This window comes from Melopsittacus undulatus, chromosome 2, assembly GCF_012275295.1.
Source record: "Melopsittacus undulatus isolate bMelUnd1 chromosome 2, bMelUnd1.mat.Z, whole genome shotgun sequence".
NCBI classification, from domain to species: Eukaryota; Metazoa; Chordata; class Aves; order Psittaciformes; family Psittaculidae; genus Melopsittacus; species Melopsittacus undulatus.
Genome location: NC_047528.1, coordinates 92,954,032 through 92,981,067, shown reverse-complemented (window position 1 = coordinate 92,981,067; position 27,036 = coordinate 92,954,032). Strand labels below are relative to the sequence as shown.

At 45.7% G+C, this 27,036-nt stretch overlaps 1 protein-coding gene across 1 annotated transcript; it reads right to left on the bottom strand.

Moving 5' to 3' along the window:
* Positions 1-237: 237 nt before the first annotated feature.
* Positions 238-14,271, bottom strand: KCNE1 (potassium voltage-gated channel subfamily E regulatory subunit 1). The gene is made up of 3 exons (XM_005151664.3): positions 14,172-14,271; positions 2,660-2,763; positions 238-667 (listed from the first exon to the last, which is right to left on the bottom strand). The coding sequence occupies exon 3, from the start codon at positions 616-618 to the stop codon at positions 238-240; it is 381 nt and encodes a 126-aa protein (XP_005151721.1). The 5' UTR covers positions 619-667; positions 2,660-2,763; positions 14,172-14,271.
* Positions 14,272-27,036: the final 12,765 nt, after the last annotated feature.

The window sequence follows — 27,036 nt, the reverse complement described above, 5'->3', positions numbered from 1 at the left end:
CGTATGTGTGTGTTCCGTCCTCGACCTTACACTGATTGCAATAAGGTTCTGGTGGCTGGGCACTTCTGCAGCACCAGGGCCATCACAGATCCACCAGCTTCACCATCAGTTCATGGTTATTCAACCTGACTGAGGCCAGTGCCTGTGGCTCTGCAGATGGGCAAGCAGTGAGCCTTGTTTGTACCAGGTATCTGTTGGGATGTCCCTGTGCAGAGTACAGTCCTTTCTCCCATTTTCCTAGGAAGACTTTGCTTCAGGAATCTGCATGCTTGGCTGCTCCACAGCCAGCTGGTTTTCAAAGACACAGCACAGCTTGTAATTTTCTATGAGCTTGGCTTGAAAATACTCCCTGTCTTTCTTGTGCCAAATGTCTGTGGCAATGTAGGTGTTGTAGGGGTCGTGGGAATTCTCCAGCCTCCTGGCACGGATGTTGGTCAGCATGACTCCCACTGTGAAGAAGCCAAAGAGGCCAATTATCAGCAGCACATAGATGATTTCCAGGTTGCTGCTGGCACTTACAGCCTGGGAAGGTGCAGAGCTATTTGTCTGCTCCAGGTAGTGTTGAAGTAGCTTGGAGAGAAGTGAATTCAGGGCTGTGTCATTAGACAGCACCAACATCTTGTTTGTCTGTCCTTCACACTTCTTTCTTCCTTAATTATTATTTTAGCTAGAAAAGAATAACATTAAGGGACATGCCATCAGATGAAGACGTGATTCTGTCTGTCTCCCTTTACTGGCTCCCCTCCTCAGCAAGAAAGCTACCTTGGGGCCTGTGCAGGGACAGGGAGGCTGGACGTGACTGGAGGGACCCCTTCACCTCCTTTTTCCAAGCCAGGCTAGCTATGCTGATTCCATTCCCTATAAACACTTGCCTCACAAGCTCCTCAGTGCTCATAGTTGGTCTGTGGTGGTGCACAGCTGCCCTGGCTGTTGGCCACTCACACAGATACCTCCCATGCTGCTATTTGAAGCTTGTGACTTTCATCCCGAGCCACCACAGCCATGAGGAGTGTCTCACTCCCACACTATAGCAACTGTTCTGGCTTTGAAGTTTGTGATCATGACTTCCTTCAGTCCTCTCTCCTCTGCTTTCAGCTTAAGGATTGAATTTGGAAACAAAATTTCTGTACCTGGTCTTCAGTGAGTGGAAATCACTCAGTACCTGCAGCAAGCTCCTCCTGTCCACCCCTGTTGAGGAGTCCTGCTTTTCTTCTGCAGCTCTCATCATGATCTATACCATGCAAAACTGAGCAATCAAACCTCTGACAGAAATGTATCCCATGCTGATTTATTGAAAACTCCCAGTGGGCATTTGCCAAGGTTGTGGACACAGAGGGAGTCTACAGCAATTGCATACCCAGCAGTGGAAAGGAAAAGCACATCCCTTCATCCTCTCTCTTACAGGCTAGCAGTTCTTCCCCAGGGACTTAATTGTTTTCTCCCTCCAAACTAAATTGCTGTGCAACCAGTGTCTCCTTGTCTGGCTAGGAGGACACCCACCAGCATCACTGCAGGTCTGGAGATGGTAAAACCAAGAAGCACCTGGACATCCAAAGCCTCCTAACCACTGCACTCTGCATTGAGTCTTACACAACAAGCTGAAGAGTCCTTTTCCCCTTTCCAGTGTCAGCTGTAAACCAGTTAAGAGTGATCCTATCAGCACTGCAGTCCCAAATCCTCAACAGCAAGGCAACATGACTGACAATCTCACTACAATGCCTAACTTAAATGTCTATAAAACTAAGACAACAGTAACCCTCTGGTTGTGCCCCTAGCACAGCTGAATGAGGTACTATTATTCAAGGTGACTTCCATGACAGCAATCTTGTAATCGCATAAGATGGCTGTCAGTGCTTTCTACAGTTTTAAATCTGTGAGAGCAGACCAACATATTAGCAAAAGCTTCCCCAGCATACTTACCTTTTATTGTTTTGGGGTTTTTTTATGAGGTACTGTATTGCAATCATTTATAATACATCAAGAATGAAATGAACCCTTGGGCAGAAAGCCACCAAAAGGCCTAGGCAGCAATTATATCCCACTGTGACAACGACATTAATGATGCATAGATGTTGTTTGGGGCCTCTGCATGGGGGAGAGTTTAGCTGTGCACATAGCCTGCAGCTGCCGGTAATGACACTGCAGTAGATGAGATGTATCTGGAGGCTTCTTCGAGTTGTCTATGCCTCACTGTGGCACAAATGCTGTAAAAGCAGATGCTGAGACAGAGGAAGCAATAAAAGGACACTGATCTTATGACCTGCCACCTCTCATATGAAGAACAGTTATTTACCCAGCGTGTTCTGGGCTAGCGGATGCTGTTGGCAGTCAAGGGAAATACACAATGAACGCAGACACAAATATGATCAAACACACTTCCCAGAAATTAATTGCTAATAGAACTGTATGTACTGGTTTCAGTGTGAACTCTTTGCTAGACTTCTCTGCTGTGCAGTCATGGATCTGGGGACAGGTGTCCCTGAAAGCCAAATGCTCTTCCCAGGATGATGAATTCTGTGGACAAAGCTCTGTTCTCCTTTTTATACAACCCCGGGGCACATGAGTGGCACCAGCCCACGCCAGATGACAACAGGCTGCTTCCTCAGGTGAGTGGGTGACCACTGGGAGCCCAGGTCAGGCTCCTGGGGTGCAGACTCACCCTGCTCCAAGCAAGCAGCTCCTGCGATGCACTGCCTCGCCAGCAGGGAAAGTGAGCACAGGAGAGAATGTGCCTTGGTATACCGGCTTTAAATAGAGCCGAGCCTGGGGGTGGCAGAGGGAGACAAAAATCAACGTTAGAAAACAATATTCTGATCCAATTTATTTCTTCAGTTGCATGAGTCAAAGCTACAGGAAATAACATCTTGGCAGTTTGGGCTTAATAGTTAAAATCTATTCACATTTCACAGCTGTTTTCAGATCCTTTAGAAAGGAAAGGAAGAGAAAAGGAAGTTTAAACCTTTATCTGACATTATTCCTTCAAAGCATGTAGAGCGTGTCAACACTGTAAAATGTTAAAACAGCTAACAATTCATGGCAATAATAACTTTAAGATAAAACAAAGAGGAATTTCACTGGATCTCTTAATTTCTGGAAGGACAGGGAATCACTTCTCATAATAACTTTCAGTAGCACTGAAGACACTTCAGATGCTGATGAAATGACACTTTGAGGCTGGATGTCCTCAGCTACCTCTCTATATTCTTTTGGGAAGTTTCTGAGGATTGCAAGGTATTGCCTGCTTATGGGTTGCTGAGCTAGAGCCCAGGACGGAGCTGAATGGCCCCATCTCCATAGCCACATCAGTTGGCAATAACAAGATTGGTTAAGGGAGGGAAGGGGCATGCTCTTCTTCCCCAGGGAAATCTCCCCTGAAATCTCAACAGCTTAACTGCCTCACCCACCACTGCATAAGCCCTGTATAACTTCTCTGAAATACATACTGGGACCAGTTTAGAGCCACCTGTGTCATTGGTTTGCTCTGTGGCAGATGGTCACATCTCACTGTCCCCAAAGCTCTCTGTTCTTACCATAACCAGAGTGGCTTTCTGCTCACCACTATTCCCCCCAGATGACTGCTTATGGGTTGCATATCATGGTCAATGCCCTCATAGGACTCCCCTGAGGTCCTGTGAGTAAAATTGTATCCAGCCCAAAATTAGCATCCTAGTTTACCCAGGCTTCATCCTGGTAAGCCAGGACCTCACCTGGGGTGGTGGCTCCCATCCCACAGCAGGCTTCAGTGCATGCCCGAGGGGTTACTTGGGAGGAGCAAGCACTGAGCAGTAAATTGCCTGTTAGAAATTACCTGGGGCAAAACTGAACAGTTCAGCAACTTTTTCACTGGCCAGTGAATCAGAGGGAATTCCCTAAGGTTCGCGGCAGCGTGGGACACATCCTGCTCTCGTATGCGTTGCTGCTTCTCCATCCATTTCAGCAAATATGGGTGACAGATCTCCAAAGCAAAAGTAATGGGCTCAGTGCAGACTGCTTTCCAACACACAGGTTTCCCAGCAGTGCAGGTGTATTGATGGCATCGCTCAAACTCATCTTCCATCAAGTGTCAACGATTACCTGAATAACTGCCCATGGTCCATGGTGCCAAGCAGCACCACTGGAGCTGGCCCTTGCTCACTGTCATCTGCTGCTTGCCCTTTCGTTCTCATGGCATGGATTTCTTGTTGGAGGTAGAGAGGGACCTCCTCTGAGTGGTACCTTCATGGAGAGCATGTGTTTAGCAGGCAAGATGCCGCAGGCAGGTTTCTGAAGTTGGGAATGGAGTTTAGATCTATCTCTATCTCTAGGAGACAGATCTACACCATAAAATGTCTCTGTGTGGTCAGGTGGGTACGGCCCAAAGGCCCCTGAGTAGATGAAAATGAGTCCTATTCTGCTTATTTCCAAACACACCAGAGTCTGTTCACACTGCTCAACTGGCCCAGCATCAACTCTGAGAGCCACCTCTTGAAGGAAAAATTGAGGCATCCCTGGCAAAGGGCATCTATCAAGACTGCATTTTGACAGGTAACAAGAGGAATTAGGAAAGAAATCTTTAAGCCACTAAGGACCCTTTGTTTAAAAAGGCTGCATGTAACAAAAAGCTGTGACAGGCAAGCTCAAGGAAGACACTGTTACTTCTAGAGCTATGAAGCAGGACACACTGGGACTGGAGGATGGAGATGCATGGGCAAGTATGGATAGGCTTCATGCACCTGGTGTCTATCTGTAATTTCAGAGACCACCACCAAGGCCATGTCTGTCCAGTACGACCATGCTATGAGAGATCTACTCCTAATACTAATCTCCTGAATGTTCACAGCTATGGAGTGCTAGAGCTGCCAAATGCAAGTCCATGAGACTGTCTGCATGATGCAGTTTGACACCAGCTAGGTCTGAAGAGAGGTGAAGCTAAGGTCCTGGAGAGCATGCTGTGCCTGTCTGGGTGCTGAAGCAGTCATGCCCACTGCTGCTGGGGACGTAGGACTGTGACAGGAATATCATTACAGAGCTGTAAATTAACATTTGAGTTCAAATAGAGCAATTTGCATCTGCAGAGCATCCAGCATTTAATATAACTTCTGTCTATATTATAAATGTCAGAACTGACTTAGGCCTGGCTGATTCGCAACAAAGACAAAGCAGAATAGGCATCTCTGATAAAAAGCAGGCTGATGGCATCTCTGTGAGCTTGGGTGCTGCTGCCAGTGGAGTGCACCCAATCCAGCTGGAGCTGCCAGCTCCATCACGATTCCTACTGCCCCTGTCTGAATTGACCTCCTTTCCAGCAAACAAGCTATAGTGAAGCACATGCTGTGAGATGCTGCTGGGTCCTGGTCAACCACTGGGGCAGGAAATGTAAAAGGAAAAGTGTCAATTTTCTGTCATGTAACGTATCTAGATGATGTGATATTCGGCTTTGGAGCTCAATGGGAATTTTGTCCTCAAGCATAAGGTGGGCAAACTAATTTGCTTTGACTGGATGTACTTTCCTTCCCTACTGAGGTTAAAACGTGGTATTTATTATGTAAACAGAGGTGGATGTTATATGACAGATGTTCGTCTCCTAAACAATTTTCTCAGCTCTCACAAATCAAAGGACCTGCATTCTAATTCATACTGAGTAAACAACTCCAGCAATCTCTCCCTCATATTACTGTCAAAAGCATCAGTAACCAAGCACCAGAAACCAAGGGAATCTAGAGGAATACATACATACTTTTAGAAAATACAGTACTCCAGCAGCTTCTCATGAGCTGTTGACACACAAAGCCCCCTTGCACTACACTGGTGGCAAAAGTTAGCACAGCACATTGCCCACCTCCCTGCATTTTCTGCCAACACCGCACCTCACCGGTGGATCCACTGACCTCTCTGGCTCATTTCCCTGGCTGTTCATTACAGAGATGTGTAGAATCAGACAACTTTCTGGAGGCCAGAGCAATGCACAAGACAGACCCATTTCCTCCCTCCAGCTCCTGGAAATTTCGCACCAGTGCAGCATCCAGGATGCTGTGATCCTACCACAGATGGGCCAACAGTGCAGCCCAGAAGAGAGCAGGGCTGTATGGACAGATCTGCAGTTATACACAAGACATACACACCTTCTGCAGTCCCCACCTTTCTCTAGCAGATCTGTGCCCTCTTCCAACCAGTCCTAGGGCCACCCATCCCTACCCACCCGAGCAACGCTTCAGGTCCTTGTGCCACTTTAAAAAGCAGCACTCATGCAGTGGCGTACACTCATTTCTCCCCAAAAGCACCATTTTATCTGATCACAAGGCAGAAACTTAGTCCTCTTACACACATTGTATATGCATCATTTTGAAGCAGAAACCCCAGCAACCTCCCTCAAACAATATGCAACCAAGTTTATCCTCTCAGACAGATGCAGATGCCTTGGGCTCGCACCCAGCCTGAAAGAGCAGGCAAACACTGGCAGGGCTGTAGCAGCAAACAAAACCTGTCAGGCAGAGCCCTGGCTCCCTCTTCTCCATCAGTTCAGCTCTGCTGCTCTGCAGCTCCGTGGCTCTTGCAGCCTCCCAGCTTTCCACCACCACCCGCTCTCCCCACCAGCCCCTCTCACTGAGTGTCAGTACAGACCTGGCAGCAAAGCACGGCCGGGTGCAGGGCTCCAGCCCCTCCGGGGGAGTGCGAATAAGGAGGATGTGAGCCCTGGAAAGCCCCCGGCTGTGACACCCTGGGTGTGAGCGGGCTCCTGCAGGGACAGCAGCCTGGGTGTCACTGTCCCCTGTCCCAGGACCAGTGCAGAAGGTGAGAGGCAAACAGGGAAACACGCGGGCTCACCCGGCTGGGGGAGGGCAGGAGCCCGTGGCGTGGGTGCTGTCAGCCAGCCTCCCGCTGCAGGTGCCGGCTCCACATGGGAGGTGCTGGGGGGGTAGGAGGGCAGCTCCCACGCTGCAGCCCATGGGTGCAGGCAGGGCAGCGCAATGGGAGCAGAAAGAGGATGCTGGGGTGTTGGGACATCCCGAGTCTTGCTGCCCTTGGCAGCACACAAGCTGCTCATGCACACTGACACTTGTCTCCCCATCCCCTGCACAGGGCACAGACACACCATGTCTCAGGTTTAGATAGGGGACCAAATCTGTGTGGATAGGCACACAGGGAGGTGTTTTTAGAAACAGCAAAATCCCCCAGGATTAAGAGCTATGCCAATGTAAGGTGAGGTCCACCTTCCGGTGATATTACAGCCTTTGGGGTGTGAGAAGGAATTGGGGAACCATTTCCAGGGTTGCCCCTCAAAACCAACACAATCAGCTCACTGCATGGGGGACTGGCTATCTCCTATCCATCACCTAAAATGATTAACAAGTAAACAAACAAACAAGACCTATTTTCCATTTGAGAAGGAAGTGTCTGTTAGTCAAAGCAAGGATGCATTGCTGCCCACCTGGAACCTACAATGAATCTTTGCAAGGCAGCTGCATTTAAGATGCTGATGATCTGTGATAACATGTTCTCAGCATCCCTGGGTTTCTGGAAGATCCGTATTGGTGTGTCCTGTGGTCCCTGGAAGTTCCCTGCCCTGAGACTCTCTGCCCACAGCAAATGAGGATTGGGATGGCCCCTCCTTGGCTGATGCTCCTCAGCTTTACCATGTGCTGTTGCTAGGATGGGTGCTAGAGATGAGAATTTAGACAGTGATTGAGGTATTGAAATGAATGGATGAAAACAATGTCTTCATATTTTCCTGCAGCATCACCCAGCTCATTCTGAGACAAGCAAAACAAGCTTTCCCTGGGGAAGGTGGGAGAGTGTGATGGGGAGGTGGGTGATGAATCCCCTGCCACTTCCCAGGCAGGTGAAGGGTGGGTGTCATCCCACTATTCCAAATGCTGCAGGTAACTAGCACAATAAGGAGTGAGATGGGTGCCTGGCACGGAGTGAACCCCTTCTTCAGGGGAACAATGAATCAACCCCACAGCAACACCACTGTGCCTCCGGGGTTCACTTTATTCTTATTATATCAAAAAAGTTGATATTTAGTCACATTCCTAAAACCAGGAAGAGATCTGTGAACAGGATCCCACTAGCTAACATCCTGTGATGGGGAAAGAAATGTGAATACAGTGACTAACCCCTGCTTTCCCTCTCCCAACAGCCAGTGAGTACCACTGAGCCATGGGATACCCTCCAGCAAAACTCCTCCAGTTGCTGCAGCTGCTCCATAGGGATGGGCAAACCAAAGCAAGGATTATTTTTGGGAGCTCTCAGAGCCTGGGTGGGATCTGGCCTTCCCTGCCATCACACCAGCATGGCTCCATTGCGGCTCAGAGGAGGATTATGTCTTCATTAAGCAAGAGCAGAATCATTTTTTTTAGAAGCACCTGTGTAACATCTATTTGACTCTGGTGGGACCCGAGAGAGCATCGGACAGGGAGAAGATTGTTTTCCTACAGTAATGGCAGTATACAAGGCTAGGTTCAGTGCTATGAAACCGAGAAGTTTCTTTGCCCTCCCAGATCTGTCAGTAGCCGAAGGTTTCATTTTCTTCAGTTCAATGACGACATGTAGAGTGATGGGATCCCTCAGAAAGCAAATACAGGTTATCTCTGGAAGGTGATAAGGGACATTTTGCAAGCACAGGGGTTTGCAGATCTCTTGATACCATATTCCTATGGAGGTCTTCTGGTTTTGAAATGGTTTTACTGTTGTTTTGTGGAAAGAAATACTTCGTGGAAATAGGTATTGGGAGTAAAAAATACAGTTTCAATGAATCGTGCTCTTTCTTAGAAAGGTTACTACTGTGGCTCTTGCACATAAATAGATGAAGTCTAACATGTTTCTGCCCAGATCACTATCGCTGGCACTTTCCCATACATATCATGTTAGTCTCTCAAAATGAGAGGAAATCACATGAAAGATATGGCAGCCCTTTCTTGCAGTTTTGCTGGGCTCCCATGCACAAACTGAAATGGCTGCTCAGAGCAGCCCAGGGAAGGGAGAAAATCTCACAAGGTGCCCTTGATCTCCTCTGGTCCCACAGTGACCTGAGCTCAGCTCAGCTCAGCTCATGGCTGCAGCTGCCCGCTCACTTCTGCTTCCTTATGGAGGAGCAGAAGGGACAGGAGGATGACCGGGGCTTCAAACACCTCCAATGCTGGCAAACAACGCTGTCTCCCCACCAAATAGCAATATTGCTAAAAGTCTCGGCTGGCCCCTTCAGGATGTGACCTCCAATTTAGCCCAAATTCTACAGAAGTGACTTTGGATTGGGGGTTATCCAAGTCATCTTACAAAGGACTTTCAGGAAAACCACAGCACTGGCTTTCAGCAAATGAGGTTTGAGTTACATAGCCAAAAATGAAAGCAATCGGAATGCACATTGTGTTTAGCAAACCCGGCCAAGAGGGTGACAGTAATTCACTTGCTGATATCCCAGCGCTAATGCAAGCACATCTGTTTCTTAAAAGCCAGGGTGTGGACCACCTCCTCCTCTGTGTTTGCACAACCTCTGCTATTACACTACCACAAAATAAAGGTTCACTTGGCTGCAGCAGCAGGAGCGATGCCACAGGTCAGAGATGCAGCTGGCACAAGTCTGCGAGGCTGCAGCAGAATCAACAGAGCTGTGTGGGTTTACACCAGCTGGGGGAACTGGCCTGCAATTTGCAGCCCATCTTTGAAATACAATTTAGAGTGAAAAAACTCCACAATGTTAAATTATAACCGCATTGACACCTGCAGCATTTGGGAGAGAGTGCATAGAGATGCTTCCGACCCCCATAACAAGGTTAAATGCAATTCTGTCACTGAAGAGTAATTCATGGATGCTGGCAGAGGCACAAAAGGCTGGAGTGCTATATTTTTATAATGGTGATGATTTAGATGAGTCATCCCCAATCAGCAAGCACTCACTGCGTTAATGACCAGACTGGGGAAATTTGGTTTAGTGGTGACTGATGCTGCAGTTCATTCTTCTGACTGTTTACCAGGTGTTGTGGGAAGGCATCAACATTAGCTACACATTCACATCCACTCCGGACTACATCTCCTGTGAGCAAGCTGCGGTTATCAGCTCCCACAGTACCATTGGCCTGAACACAAACCTTCAGGATTTAGGCAGAGGGAGGAAGGTGATACTCTGAGTCCCAAGTTCAGACATATTCCCCCCAGGAGTGCATCTCCTGACCCACTCCAGTGCTCTGTGCAGCAGATCTCCCTGGGAAGCCACTGAGCAAGGTGGGGCAGCTCCAGGGCTCCATAGAAGCCAGACAGCACTCACTTGGATCACCATTTTGGCTGAATGCACTGGAAGGCCTCATTCCCCTCTACTGCTACAGAGGATGAGCGTTGTGGAGGTCTGCACCACTTGTGCACAGCCAGAAGGAGCCATCAGCTCAAAAGCCTCTGCACACTTTTTCCCCAGGTAGTCTAAGGATTATGTACTTGTCTGTTACCAAGGCTTATACAAAGGTGGGGTTACATGCACCTTTAAAAAAAAAGGATTATCTTGAGCAAAGTACAGCTAAAATAGCACCTCAGACACATTTTGAAGCATGCTGTCTGAACATCTCACTTAACTCAAGTGGAATTATAAAAGCTATATGCTCATAAAAATAAAACACTATGAGAAAAGAGGTACAAGAACAGTGCAGTGGAAAAGAACCACAGAGCCCTCCATACCTTGATGCTGGGGTCATGCTAACACTTACTGGTGAATGGAAAATACTGGAAACTTTCTCCTCCTTTGCAGTACACAGAAGCTGAAATCTGTGTCAGATTCCATTAAGAAATCCAGATGGCATTTTTCCAGACAGAGCACACACAGAGGCGCAGGTTTCAGGATGTATCAAGTGTGAAATGAGAGCATATGACTGAGCAGGACTCATTGTCACTTTTTCCACCCAACCACATAAGGAAAAAGATTGCAAAAGGAAACCTCCAAACCCCAAACCTAACCTACCAAAAGATACTCCCTGCTCAGATACAAGTTTCTATCTGCAATTCACTGTGCAAACTCTGCTGCTGCTGCAGTAAGCCAAAGCTGGTCAGATATCAAGCAGTGCCCATCACATCTGAAGCTCAGCACCCAAAAGGATGCAGCACATCTGTGCTGCAGGAGAGTGGTCAGTGGTTTGTGTCCCATTTTTCTACAGCACAGCAGCACCCCTGGTCGAGCAAGGGGTTCCCAGACAATGCACACCTTCACTACTCCATCCTTATGCAGTGCCCAGCTCCCCATACCTCACCTTGGAGGAGGGAAGAAAAATGTGGGCCTGACAAACCACAATCCAGACTCAATCAGACTCAAAGGTTATACTCACAAAGCACATCCAATCAAACAAGATCCCCATTCTTGTGAAGAGCCCACAGTCCTTAAATGGTAGCCTTCCCCCAAAAAATTCCATTGCCCCAAAACCTGCATGGGCAGCAAAGGGTTCGTACTGACACTGACCCATGAAGAGCTGTGGCATCAGGAAGGAAGGGCTTTTGGAAGCCACCACAGCATCACTGCATTGCTGGAGATTTGTTCATCCTCCTAATATCTAGAATGTTGAAAAATCACTAACAGGTTTGTATTTTTCTCCTTTGGCAGTATGTTGATTAAGCAAAAATAATACTGAATCTCTGGCTTTTCCTCCACCAAATCGAACAACCTCAGAGAGCATTTTATATCCACACTTTTACCAGCAGATCTTCCAGTACACAAGAAGTAGTGATGTTTTATGCTCAGAAACTTATTTTGCTGGCAGCGTTGCCAGAAGAAAGACAGCTCAAAGATCCCCTAATGATGCAGAAAGAGAGAGCTGTCCAAACGTCCTCTCTATTCTTCCAGGCATTCGCACTAAACTGCTAGGTAAGGTTGGAAAAGAAGGGGCCTCCATGCATGAGGAAGAATGCTCTCAAAAATGCACCCATTCAGGAGGAGACACAGCTCATGGGGGAGGGGAAGCCTTGTACCCTGAAAAGCAAAAGAGAAAAACACATTTCCATAAATTTAGCTAAAATAATGAAACCCATGTGCTCACTCTGTCACCCATGCAACCCACAGCTTCCTGTGCTTGCACATCACATAAGGTCCAACCTTGCCTGTGTTATCAAGGAAGTTTTTCAGAGGCAGCACTAGTCCTGGTATTTCTTCCCTTTTCTTAAGCAGCTGTGTGTTCTACAGTGCAAGACACAGATAAGCTCCTCTCTAGCAGCAGCCACGTGCATTTTCCTGCTGTGCTATTTTTCCCCTGGAACAAACACCAGATATGAGCAGAATGAGCAAATTGCTACCCTTCAGAAACCTCTGAGATCCTTTGACCCACAGCAGAGGAAGAAGGCCAGGACTGCCCCCAGGTCCCAAGACACGCTTTCTCTGGTCATGCAGCTATGCCTATGCAGCCCTCACTGGAGAACTGGCATGGATTTGCACTGTCCTTACCCCAGTTTTCATGGATTTAGACATGTTGACATGAGTAAATTTTCTCCCAGTTCACTGTAAGGAAAGTCAGAATTCATGTATCATCTTGAGGGCACAAGTCAGAGCTTTTGCAGTTGGCCCCAAAATACCTTCTCCTGCCACAGCAGAAGAGGCTGATCAGTCCAATAAGGATGAGGCACTGAAGTAGGTCTCTTCATTACCCAATCACAGCACCAAATCCTGGCTGCTGTCATCCCAACAAGGGTCTACGGAACAGAAACACATAGCCCCTGCTCTCCAGCATCTGTCCAGCTCTCCTCTGTCTTGGGTGATTGGTGGGCACAGCCCAACCCTCTGGCCATCCCGGCACCCCATGGCCCATCAGTATCTCTCACACCCTGGGTTCCTTGTCCCTGCAATTTGGAAGTGGTGAGCAAACAAACTGCCTACTGCTCAATCCTTCTGCGGGTCAAGGAGGAAAGGCTTTCTGCATTTGTAAGCTAAACCAGACATGAAAGGCAAGCGTGAGCCACATCACTTCAACAGAAGGGATCTCACAGGGCCCTGAATATTAGAGAGCTGCTCAGGATATGTAACAACTTCTTTGTAGCTTTATAGGCTGAAGGGCAAGATCATCCCTTGGTTAGTACATGAGGTTAGTACATGCAGGTTATCTTTCTTCTCTGATCACAACCAAGCAAAAGGAAATTGAATCCTGCAGCTTAGGAACAGAAGGTACTGAAAAGCCAGACTAAGAGTGGTTTTACCACACCTGGAGCCAGGGTTTTCTGTGAGGTTCCTCTTTGCTTTAACATACGTGTTTCACAGGAGAAAAAGCAAAAGGGCTGACTCAGAGGATGTATCACATAGGGCACTCAGCATCTGAAATACCTTGAAGCAGAGGCAGAAGCTGTGTTGCATTTTTTCCAGGAAACGTTGACCAGCTTCTACATGCAAACAGCCATAGCTGCTTGATTCCATTTAACCCACTATCTTAAGTGACCAGAGCATCTGTTTAGGGCGACCTGGTATGAAACCAGTGCCAAGGTAGGCAGCCTTTGGCACAGCATCTCCATACCAGCAGCTGCAGCCACGGGCACCCCTTGCACAGCACCAGTTGTGAGACAACCCCCTATGTCCTGCTGAAATTACAGACAACAGTGACTTACGAGAATTAAGAACATAAAAACAGTTGAGGCATTTCCTAACTAAAAATACACACAGACAAACCAGAGGTAGCACTGAATAAGCATAACTCCATATGGAAATTTCTGCTTTGCTGTGGCACTGAGCCCCCTCATTCAGAATCTCACACAGTACCTCTGGGCTCCGCAGGGACTGGAAATTAGAAGACCATGACCACAGATTTTTCTACTACTATTGCAGCTGATGCTGAGTCCAGATCCACCCCACAGAGCATCCCACACCATGTCTTGTCCCTGCCGCACCTGAGGACCATCTGCTGCTGTAATAACATGGCTGCTGCCCAGTTTGTTCTCTGGTCTGGAGGAGAAACACAAGCTGCAGAGGCTTGAGCAGCAAGTGTCTGCTCAACTGGTGGACAAGAAACCCCACTTTTACCAAACACCATTACTTCTCCTCCCTTTAAAATAAAATCAGGTCTTGTTTAATACCTACCTGGAGGTAGTGCCCCAAGTCCCCTACAGACTGTGATGCATGGGGGTTAGGAGCTCACTGTGCTGGCCAGGGCAAAACAGCCTGCCTGCACACATGAGGCTTAACCAGGGTTGCCCTGGGCTGAGGTTATGCAAATTCAGTTAATAAGCATTTAAAACCTTACCTCAGATGGGGGCCTGCACCATGGAGGTGAGGAGGAGAGCCTCGAAACAAAGCTTAACACACAGGGTCTATTGCTGGGCTGCTCCATTCTTCCAGGTGGGTCCTCCTCTTCTTTACCTGTATCAGCATCATGTGTTAATTGTAACTTCCTCTCAGCAGAGACCTTGTGTCTCACTTTCCTAGAAAACCTCTCACAGAGTTTAGGTGTGATGTGTTTAGAGGCAGTGATGGTGATAATTGATTGATCTTGAAGTTACATCATCTATCTTCAGTGGGTTTAGTGAACGACAGAGACAGAGCCTCCCAGAAGTGCCAGAGGCTGTAGCTCCACCTAATGACATTGCTATAAGCAAACCTCAAACGCATGCTGGATGTTAATTGTGGTAGATGGGTTGTCACCACTGCAGTGAAACTTTTATTGTCAGTCATCTGGAGACATGAGCCCAAGGATACTGAAAAAGGCAAAGCTGGAGAACTTACCAGCTAATGGCTCAAGTGGTTAGTAGTCAAAGGCAGCAATGGGGAGAGTAATATTGAAGTGTAGCCCAAGAGTTTCATACCAGTCTGCTGAGATGTCTGTATGCTTCATAATACCTTTACTGCCACCCTTAAAATGCAGCCCCTCAGCATATTGTCCTCTTTTTTTGTGCAGACATAAACGAAAGAATGGGAGACAGGTTTATCAGTCATGCGAGTTCAGCAGAGAGAAGGAACCAGCTCTCTGAAGTTCAGGAGACCGGCTGGCAGTTGTGGTTGTGAAAGGCACACCTACACAACCCAGTGGCTTTCTGTTTCATACCATTGGCTGGCAAGAAACCCAGACTATTTTTGTGCTGCCACCTCTGAAGAGGGGAATTGTTGGACAATAAAAACTCTGTTCTGCTGTCACCATCTATAAGGTTTCCACCTGTAAGAAATTCTGGTGAACCCAAGTCAAACACTCATGTGCAGGAAGAGACCTTGCACCTCCGCAGTGCCCGCTGGCAGTGCATGGATGCCATGGGTCAGTGAGTAAGGAGCGCTCCCCATTGTGCTTGCTCACCAGGGCTGCTTCTCACTCAGGTCCTTCTCTCTGCACTCCTCCTCTTCGCCTGGGTTTGTATATGCATATTTATACACACAGGCTCTAAATACGCACATGTGGACATTTTCTCCACACACCACATATTTTTGTTACTTTAGGCATTTCTTTTCCTCCTAGGCAAACAAGTCTTCCCAGTTTTTTGAATTCCCTCTCACTCATAACAATAGGCTAGACACAGAGTGAAACTGTCCCTCCCTAAACCAGGCTGCTATGCATTCCTCTTGCTTTAAATAAGGCACTGCTGCTAAACTCATAGTTTCCATTCTTTCTTGGTCAACAAGCAAGGCTGAAGCCCACACTGGTTCTCAGTCAGAGCTGAAAAGAAACTTCTGTTTCTCTTACTTTGCTTGTTGCTTGTAATAAATCACACTGTACTGCAGTCCAGGGGTAGCACCACCACAAGCAAATGGTGAAATGACCTTAATCACAATGTTTTTAGAAGGATTTGACTTCATTACCGACACCTTTTAACAAACTACTCTATTCTCCTTGCTTTTAAAAATCCCTGGCTGAACCTATGCCTTCTCATTATTGAAAAGCAGATGTCTTCAGAAAACAGATTGCCAATAAGTGAAAAGCTGATAGCTAAAAGTAAAGTTTCAGATCCAGACAAAAACACTTTGGAAGACCCAGACTCACTATGAGAGAGACGTTCTTCCATTGAAATCCCAAATCGCTGCAAAATTCATGGGTTTTGAAAAAGTTGTCATGGGGTCCTTGTAGACAGCAAGCTCAATATAAGTGAACGGCGTGCAGCTGCGGCAAAGAAGGCCAACAGGCTGCTGAGTCCCATGGAAAAGATGATGAGTAATGGGCACAAGTTACTGCTGGGGAGATTCCAACTGGACACAACAGGAGAATTTTTCACAGTCAGGACAATCACCCATTGGAATAATCTCCCCAGGGAAGTGGTGGATTCCCCAGTGTTGGACACCTCTAAGATTCAGCTGGTCAGGGTGCTGGGACATCTAATCTAGGTCATGCTTGCCTAGAAGCATTGGCTCAGATGATCCTTGAGGTCTCTTCTAAGCTGCTATTCTATGATTCTCTTTCTTTACGGTTCAGAATCACCAGCACTGTCAATATGTCTGACCTCTGTTAGCTTCCTGCCAAGCCAGTACCAGGCAGCATCGTGCTCAGCTGTCAAAGCCTTTTGCAGATACATCCCAACAACAGCAAAATCCAGGGAGTCGTTGCTGACTCCTGTCTGTCATCCGAGCCCGAATCCTCTGTCACACGCAAATGAAGATGCTCGGGTGTGAGATACCAAATGCTCCATCTTGTTAAGGTGAGACCCATGTGCCAGGCAACAGGTCTGTTTTATTTAGAGAACTGTATATAGTTATAACAAACATTTTCCGAGCTATGGCATTACTTGACCATGCCATTCATAATGTAATGATTAATAGATTTGCTAATTTTAAGCCTACTTTGTTTGTTCCACACTAGGAAACGGAAAATGTGAATTCCTGTTGTTCAACTCTCTTGCCAGATATAGTACATTATTCCTTTTGTTTGGAAAGTTTCATTTCCAAACATTATCCATTACTCAAACGGTATTAATGCAACAAATTTACTATCCAAATACTTTCCGGTAGATCTCACCGAGAGGATATTTTTTCTGGTGTTATGACCAGCTACACCCACGACAAAAAGCTCCACTCGGTGTCACATTTTAACCCAACAGCTTTAAAAATATAAGTGGGATTCTTGCCTGTTCAGGAGTTTTAACCTCCAATGACACCTGCAAGCATCACATGGATGCCCCAAGACAGTGAGGATCACTGGAAACTACTCAAATGTTATAGTACCTTAGTCTAGGGTATTTAATGTGAATCAAAAGCATTCGGTTTTAGCATTACAGAGCATCATAGGCTGAGCCCCCAGCTGCCTGTCCCTGTCCTACAACACCCCAAGAGCAGCTCAACTTCTCTGCGAGGTTTTTCCTCCATGATGGGAAAATAACAAGTGATTTGAGGTTCCTTCTCCCCATGAGTGTTTGGGAAGTACCATGCACACCCTGATGAGCAGGGCAGAGGAGGCTGCCTTCGAGTCATGGGGGTCCTGTGGCCACCCTGCTTCTAGTTCTGGCTGCCGGCGGCTTTCACCAGCTCAGCCACCACGGTCCCTCTCAAAAAGCTTAGTACCATCCTCACTGCATGGCCTGTGATCGCACTTGCCTCTCCTGGACCAGCAGCAGGTCTTACCCACTGAGAAGGAGAAATCAGGTATTTGCTGTGAATTGCCCCTCACCTTTCTGCCCTTACTCATGCTCCCACACTGCAGCACCAGGAACAATGAGGGGCTTGCTATGACAATGGCTGGGAGGTGGAGGAATACTTGAGTCCTTCACATAGGTGCTGCTGTTTGTAAGTCTCCTCCACTCAGGTCCATGCTAGCAAAGGTAATCCTTAATATCCTTAGCATTTCTTATCCTTCACATAATGTAATAAGACTTCTGATGGCAAATTCATTAAACATGTTGACAGCTATGATTTAATTGTTGGAGATGAGATGACCTCCTGAAAAAAGTCAAGAGAAAAGCATACCTTAAAGTCAAGCTTTCCTGGACAAAGCAGTAGCATGAAAACATGATTTTTGCTTACTCTATCACACCTGATTTCATCTAGTCACTACATCTCAAGTTCAAAATTAACCACTTGTGTTTCCACATAAGACAAAAAAGTTCCCATTGTTTTTTTTCCTTTGAATCTCATCCAAAAAGTCACATACATAATTACATCAATAGGTGTGCATGATCTGAATGCTGCTGCATCACACCAGTGAACAAACCAGGACACCAAAATCGCTTAAAAAAAAGAACAAACAAAAAAAAACCCAAAACCTCAAACTCAAGATGTCCCAGTTCCTCCAATAAAAATAACAGATAACATATAGAAACGTAACCAAGATATTAACCCTTTCCTTTTTAACTAAGGCTGCAACATCCAGATCACAGGTGGGATCTGTGTCCCCTTTGGCTGGGCCAACAAAATCAGGGATGCTCCCAATCACCTGATGCCCCATGAGATGGTTTGCTCAAGCACATGAGTCCCATCAAAACAGAGGTCACAGCAAGGCAAAAGTACCTGTCAAGCTAGGAAACACAGCACGACTGAACTTTCTGGACAGTGACAATCCCTTTGCTCTCACTGTACAAAAGGAACCCCAGGCAGGACAATAGGCACTGAAGTACCTCCAAAATGACAAGGGCCATTTGCACCACACTGACACAAACAGATCCAGCAGTCTGCAGAATACAAAACATTGATATCCCTCCCCCCCCAAACCAACCTGAACTGGGCACTTGTGCCACCTGCTCCAAGTTACACCTCCCTCAGCAGGCGCCCTGCACCAACCCATTAGCCATGCATCAGGGCATGAGGCAGCTCACAGGCTGACTTTATAGTTCTTTATATGTTCTTTATAGAGCACAAGGTATGTGCTTGTCAGGCCAAACCTCCAGTGCCACTCAGGTATGTCAAACCAAAGCTATTCTTTCTGTCAAGGTGGGTCAGAATTTACTTGCCTGCCCAAGCAGCAATCAGTTAACAAAGCAAGCTGCATGCAGAGCAAGGTCAGTGCAAATAATTGGGTTATTTTTCAGCTATAAAGGGGAAAGAATGTTTCCCCTCCCTCCCCCTGCCAATTCCACCCACAGCAAACCAAACACAAAAGCTTTCTGTTCTGTCTTCGAAGTAAAAATCCCCTGTCATTTCAGTTTGATTGATAATGTGCAGTTAACTGAGGTCAAAACCATGGAAATATGTTGATTTGACAAGGACCAATGCGTCCATCACCATTTCTGTGATTGCACATGCACAGGGACATTTTCTGTAACAACTGATCATAAAGAGAAGAAAAAAAGAAACAAAGATATGGGGTAATTCCCATTAAGATGCTCTCAGGACACTCCTTCACCTGTGGTCAGGTCATACAGCTGAAGGTAAGAAGGAGGGGTTAGTCCTGACCATTTGAAGTGCTAAGAAACAAGGGAAATGGATTTTCCCTGGCTGGAAAAGGTCTTCAGATGAAATTAGTCAAATATCTTTTTCATTCAACTTTTAATAGTCACAGAATTGGGTTTCCCCGGTGGGAAGGGCAGCGAGTAGCACTTTGCAGCTCCAAATCCACAAGTTACAATTAAGAGGCTTTCAAGCAGTTAAGTTCAGCTTCCACAGCCAGATGAACTTTAGTCAGCAGCTGTGAGCGTGGCTTCTAGTTGTAAGAGCTTAATGCCTGCTGGGTTAAAAGTGCTGGCTTGGGACTCTGAATGCGTTAGGGGCCTGACAAAGTGTACAGACTCTGCCTCCCATCTCCCTATGGCAAAAGTTATGTGCTTTCTTAGGAGATAATGGAAAAAAGAAATCTGATAGCAGCTGCTTGTATTGAGGATCCATCTGCTGTACCACATAGCCACTGACACCCATTTGTAAGATGCACAACACGGGTGTGCGATTTGTCAGTAAAGGAAAAGATCACAAGAGGCTGAATGCTCACACACTTGCAGGTTTGGACTTCACTCAAACAAAAAGGTTGGCTTAAGCTGGAGCCAGCTCATTGTGTCACCAAGAGAGCTCGTGCAGACACGATTCAACAGCAGATGAGCTCAGGTGTTTATTGCATTTGGTTTTCTGATGTGTTTACAGGCCTCTGGTAATACCCTGGGAATGTTACTGCCATGCTGGACAGATCGGGACACAGAGCTTGGGAAGAATTTGGACCTCTGTGAACAGACCCTTGCATGCATCAGAAAGTCATCCTATGTTTGCTTTCAAATGCTTTAAAAGCACTTTAAAGGCTTCATCAGTGCAAAATGCCGTTCCTACCTCTAATAGATATTTTTAAACCAAGAGTTCCACAAGCAGCAGGGTGAATGGAATTTGCTTTCATATGCATTACCTGGTCTACAGTGGATTTTTTTTGGTACCAGTAAAGGGTACAAGTGTCCCACGAAGGCAAGACACTTGTTGTGTGCATTTCCCTCTCTCATTTTGCTTCCCAGCTCCACATCAACTTTCTGATCTCATTATTCGTGTGCCCTCATCAGAGCCATTAGCAGCTGCCTCTCCTGCATCTATTTATCATCTTCTCATGGCAGCCCCATGTACCTGTCCTGATAGCAAGATTACCCGCAGTATGAGCTCTACACATGGTTTCTCTCTGAAGCTCTCTTTGTGGGGTTTGTTTGTGGAGTTGGTGCAGTATTTGCTGTGCCATCTGGCAGTGTGTAATCAAGTGGAGCACAGGGAAATTGAGACGTTTGGAAGCAAAATAGCGAGCATCTGCGGATAGCAAGCAGCCTTATAGCCAGCCAAGCTGTGGTGTCATCGGCAGAAGTCTGCCATTTACAAGACCAGGCTCAGTGATTTTGCAGTGTCAGCTGAGGAAGCACTTGTTTGTATGACAACTGGGGATGTGCTGCTGCTCAGGTTGACTAACAGTAGCAAAATGGCAGCTTTCTCACTTCTCACTCACCCCAGGAAACAGGTGACAGCTCTGCTAGCATGTCCTTGGGCTATAACAGGTTACTCTGTAGGTAACAGAGCAAATGCTTCTCTTCAATGTGTTTCCTCTTCTGCCAGCAGACAGCATCTCTTTAGATGCACAAACAATTCTGTGTGACTCAGCTGGCCAAATGAAGGCATGCGTCTACTACTGAGGAGAGGATCAGTGCTGGCATCGGCTGCCAGCACCCTCCATCTTACCACTCACCTCTGTCTCAGACAGCCCAGCCTGCAGAAGTGCAGCTTCTCAGAAGTTAGATCCATTTGCACCTGCCCTGAAGTATAGGAATTGATTTCCAGTAGGACTTAATTTTTAAAGTGTTCCCTTAAATAGCTCCGAGAGCTTTCTCCACACCAAGGAGCTCTGAGCCAAGCCATAGACTGGGGCTGTTTACATTGACACCTCACTTGTGCTCAGGAACTTACTCTTTACAGCCTCCTCAGTGTTCTCTCTCACATGCCTGACACACTGTAGTTCGAAGTTGCTTGAGACAGAGACCTTCTGAAGCCTGGTACTTGCAAAGCACACACATCACAATGAACTTTGGTGAACAACAATTAATCGTAGTTTTTACCCTGAGCAGTTCTACCCTGCTCCTCACAGCGCACACATCCACCGCAGTCCTCAACTGCCCTGGTATCTGAAGAGCAGCAGACCACTAAACCAGCACAGCAACACCTTGCGTTTGTATTGATGTTCTCTGACATGGAAACTGGGCTGTGCATAAAGTGAGCTCAAAAACACATCTGACAATGCATCTGATGTGTAAGGGAGGCAAGGGCTCAGAGATCAAGTACTGAGCATATTACCCAAATTCATTTTGGAAACCTATGGTAATGGAAGTGAATTACAAGACACATGGATGAGTTAATTCTTGCCATGCTCTATGGAAGGGAAGATTGAATATTTACTACTACCCACCACCACACTCCCTCAAAATGATGCTAGTTCCTTCCCTGGATGGTTCCACATGCTGACAAAGCATGGAAAGTTCTTGCTAAATGTCTCTCCCACACAACACAATTTGGCAGAGAGATTAATGTCATGCTACTGCACCTTCTTATCATGTACTGCACCTTCTTTATAATCTCATGTAAAGATTCTGACTGCTAAACCACTCTCCTTAATCAACAGTGACCCATTAGAACTGCTACTCAGTGAGTACGTGCTGCAACAGCATACCTTGCTCAGCAAGCTTTTTGACCTACCTACAGCAGCTATATTATAGCAGCACTAGCTTATAATTAAGATTGTGTCAGAGTTTCCATTCTATCATGCTGCCCTGAAAGGAGAGAGTATCCAGAGCTAAGGGTACCTAGAGAACTCATGGTTACTCATCAAATTGCCTGGGAGGCTTTTGTTTAGCTTTTATTTGCTTGGTTTTCTTTAAAAATATTTTTTAAATAATATGACTAGTTTAGTACATCTGAGATTTCAACCTAGCCACGACTCACCCAAATGAATTCCAAGCCTTACTGGTAGGTACAACTGTCACTTCTTGAAGATATCCCACAGTATAAACTGCATTCTTTTCATGAGCCTGAAGCTTTTCATCTTGCCTTTTGTCAAGAGATCTAAGGCAGCAGAACTCTTCACTCACACTACTAAGTCTTCCATCATAATTAGGTTATCTTTTCCCTGCTTATTGCAAGCACACTGAATCTAAGTGGACTTCCTTACAGTGCAGCAACACTGGTCCTTCAGAAGATGAGCTCAGCTATATAGCACAGAACATGCATGTATGCGTACCTGTTATTGAATTGTGTATTTTCCATGAAACCTAAAAAAAAAAACCCTCTCAGAAAATGCTTAAGTAAATCCTTAGCTTTAAAATTAAGGTATTATATTCACTCCTAATTTTAAAAATAATACCATAGTTGTTCTTGGCTGAACCGTGAAGCTGAGATCCTGATCAGCGGCACCATGACCTGTAAGGCCATTAGACCTGTCCATTTGGTTTAGGTGGCAAAGGAAGGTCAGTGAAATACAGAGGAGGAACTTAGAGCATAAGGAAGTAGAGGCTTACTCTCTGTGAACCTCAAAAACTTGAAGGTTAGGGAGTTGAGAAGTATCAAGTGTTGCGTGAGCAACCTGGTGACACAGAATATGTGTCTTGGGAAAGGAAGGTGGAGTGCCGGGGGCACAGGTCCAGCTGCTGGATCAGAGCTACTATTACAAAGGGGATCAGTGTGATGGTCCCTACAGCAGTGGTATTGCCAGCGAATATACAGAACATGGAGGACTGCTGCATCTATCATAAGGAGGCATATGTGACGGCACTGAGGAGTGGTGGAAGAGGAAATCTGAGCAGAGCTTGCTCTGATGCCCATGTCAAACTTTCCCTGTTTTTGGTTCTTCCCTACAGACAGACTCCTCTTCTCCACCTCAGAAATCTCTTTTGCCTCTCCTTTTCCTAAGGAATGCCTGAAGACCTGCCATAAACCAAGGAGCCAGGGCTGACATCTGGCTGCCTCACACTCCAAGTTGCCAGGTAACCCTTTTATGACCAAGAACAACTGCAGCAGCTGCTGACCATCCTGGTTAGGACACCGGCAGAAGTAAGAGTGTGACAGATACCAGCGTATAACCTGAGATGCTTGATAGTCAACTGCTTGCAGCCCAGAGAGGGGACATGGTGGCAGAGTCCCAAGTGTGGTTTGGCAAGGCATCTTCTCAACCAGGGAGCACAGACCAGGGGAAAGGACAGGGGCTGTGCTCATCTCTTTCCCTACACACCTTCCCTGTGTCCTTGAAGCCACTTGGATCTAGTCATTTATCAGGTCACAAATGAACAACCACCTTAAATGCCACAGCAAACCAGCAAGACACTAGTGACAGCTGCTGTGTGTTCATGCTTCCTCCCAGTCTCCTAAGTCCAAATCCACTCACCTGCTCCTAGGGTTTCTTTCTGTCCTCCCTCTGTCTCTTACCACCTTCTCCATCACAGCATGCTCCCTCTCTTTCCTGAATCCAACTGCCACTTGCTTTTCTTTAAAATCACACCTTATTAAATTTCATTTAAAAAACCACATCCGGAGCAATGGTATTCAGGATACAAAACCCTTCTTGAAAGCCTTTCCCATCTCTTTGGATGAAATCCTGTACATGGCTGAGGAAATACAAACCCAACCCTTTCAGTCTTTAGAATAACTCCAGTATATCTAAGGAGTGCATGTTAAGATAGCTTAGGCAGCTACCTTGGTTCAGACAGAGACATTTTATGCAGACTGGAAAAGCAATTACAGGCAAAACATTTTTCTGCTGCAGCTTCCCCCCATCCTCCCCCCTTTACAAGAAATTAAAGTCCTTGCAGGCACCCTTCATACAAACTAGCCCATTTGCCTTCGGACAGAATACTGCATGTTATGACCTGCAATAGTTTTGACCTTGAGTGCTGGAACAAGCAAGATAACTGCAGTTCCCTCTCAAAAGGGCTGCATTAGCATGTGTATTCTCTTTGCATACTCTCCCTCCTCTGGATGAGTTATGGCATATACACAAACCATCTAAAATATACTTCGAGAAATAATTACCTGGCTGAACAGAAATTTCCTTGCAGCTTTTAGACGTCACCAGCTGTCTGTTTCTGCAGTTCTCAAGAGATCAGAAACAGCATTTTCAGAACCATTAGAACAGCACATAAGAGGGACATGGAGAAGATACTAACACTGAAAGTTCTGCTGTTTTCTAGGGAAATTAATGCACACAAAATCTCCACACGTTTGCTCTGGTGAAGTGCCAGCTGACTGCTGGTTGGTTTGTCCTTACTGAGCAGGGTATCAACCAAGGCAGGGGTGAATCCCCCTGCCCTACCACACAGAAGCACTTCGGCACCTGAACCTTTTCAGTCACTTCAGACACTACAAGTGTCTCAGTACCTTACTGCTTCAAGCCATGCCATGACAGGTCAGCTTGATTAAACTTCATTTCACAGAAGGGACAAAAGGGTGGAAAACGAGGCACAAAAAGCTGTGCAACTGCTTTTTGTGTCAGGTCATGTTTTTCCCCAACTCAAGTAACACCAGGAAATTGGTCATTGCTTTACTTACCATAAGAAAAGCTCAATCCAACACAGCTCAGCTCCAAGCTTGGAAAAGGCCCAGAAAGGTACTTTAGGTAGCTCACCCTCTTTGTATTAGCCTGACAGTAACTCACATTAAGAAATGCTTTTCGGTGAACTGGTCCAAGTCAAATACACCCTGTGACTTTGCATCACTTTATATAGTGGGTCACAAAGAGCAGGGTATCTGAACTTCACCTTTTATGTTTGCAACCAGCCAGTTTTCACTGCATGTGTCCAATGTGCCCCTTTAAGGCAAAAGGTTTTAACAAGAGAAGTTGAGAAAAACACTTTGAAGTTTTTCTCATAATATAAATGTGTCTAATGGCTATGTAATGTAATTAATTTTTAATTTCCTTTATGTAGCACAAAGCTAGGACAAGGCAGCCAGTAGAGCAAGTGATAATGTGAAACAAATGTAACTACATCCCAGATAGCTTCTAACTTCTGGCATAAAATCATACCCCGCTTTTAACAGGTAGCTTCACGGCTGGTTATGCTTCCTTTGAGCTGGTGCACTTAATTACAAGTTGAATCAACACTATTTTGAAAAGATATGATATAAAGACATCTGCAAAATTGCAAGCATTGGCGATCACTGCAAGCCTGCAGTGAATGTCAGCCTTTTGTAACTTGTTTTTCCTGTTATGTGAGCATCTCAGTGACGACTTTTCAGTGATGGAAAACTTACCTCCATGGAACTGCTACACCCTAACATAAGCAGGTCATACACAAAATGCTTTATCACTTGGATTAGCCCCATGTTACAAGTATGCATGCTTACTTGTATACAGGGACACTCACAATGTTAAGTATTGGAAGCAACCTGGCCATGAAATATTTGGTCCATGCTCCATGTGCTTTTTAGAGGTTATGAAGTACCAAAGGTACAAACGCAAACAAAAATCTTCAAAACCTGTACTGTGTCCTTGTGGCCTTCTAACAAGTTGAGATGTGAAACAAGCTGCTAGCTATCTTCCAGTAGTTAACCTGCCCTGAAAAGTAAGATTTCTTAGTAGGATGATTCAAACACTTTGCATATGTAAACTTTTCCTCATGAGTAATACCAATGAAACTAAGCAAAGCAGTGTGCCACACTGCAACTTACTGCTAAAATAGCTCATGATTACCTTTAAGAAGTATTTTGCTACAAGATTTCCTATACACCACAGATACTTCTCAAACCACCTATATTCAAATGGATTAAGAAATACCATACTTTCATAATCTAATAGTGAAACGATTTCTTTTCCACATCTATTATTGTGATGGGAACCCTTAGCTGTAAGTTGAGATTGAGTTTTCAGGTTTGTTCAGTAGTATGCAATGAGATTGCTTGATATTTAGCTCCACCTATGGGCACCTCTACGCACCTCTTTCAGTTCATTTAAATTAAACCACTTACTTAATACTTTAAGGCTCTCATCACACAAGTCTCCTCTACTTGCCCACAAAGAAAACAAGGCAGATTGACATTTCTGTTGAGAACTGCATTCAAGTTAGGATGTAAGTTGCTACTCGAATCATACAGCACACAAACTGGTTAATGGAAAGGACAGGAATGGGAGAAAAAAGAGGAAAAAAAAAAAACACCCCAGAAAATAGCATCTTGAAATGAAACAAACAGATTCAGGATCTCTTTTTAGAGATCACTACCAGATCAATTCCTTAGTTTCCAAATCATTCCTATTGATTGGTTCTTGTATACTAAGCAGTAAGCTTTGAGTTTTCATTTTTTACCCTTTTTGAAGTCAGAATTCTAATAGCTTCCTCAGGCAAAAGCTGACTTAGAAGCTACAACCCAACTCAAGACCTCTAGTTTTCAGAACTTCTTTGGACCTTCCTAGAACACCCTGGCAGGAACTATCAGCTCACCAAGAACCATACATAATTTCATTTGCACACTGAATCACAAAATAAAAGCATAGGAGTCTGCAAATCCTAAAAGCTAAATTCCTGTGAAAGTTACCCAAAGACTTGCAATGCTGTAACAAGAAATGGCTACTTGCTGCAAGCTTCTATTGATTCCTTGAATACTACAGATACATAACATTAGAAAGACTATTGAATTTCCTGGAAGAAAGGTAGACTGTAAGGAAACACCACCAAGATAACTTGACCAAAATCTATTTGAAAGCCTGGCAGGTTTTGAAAGATGCATTTTAAAGCTTTATAAGAACTATTACAGAAAAGATTGTGAGAACCAGGGGATAT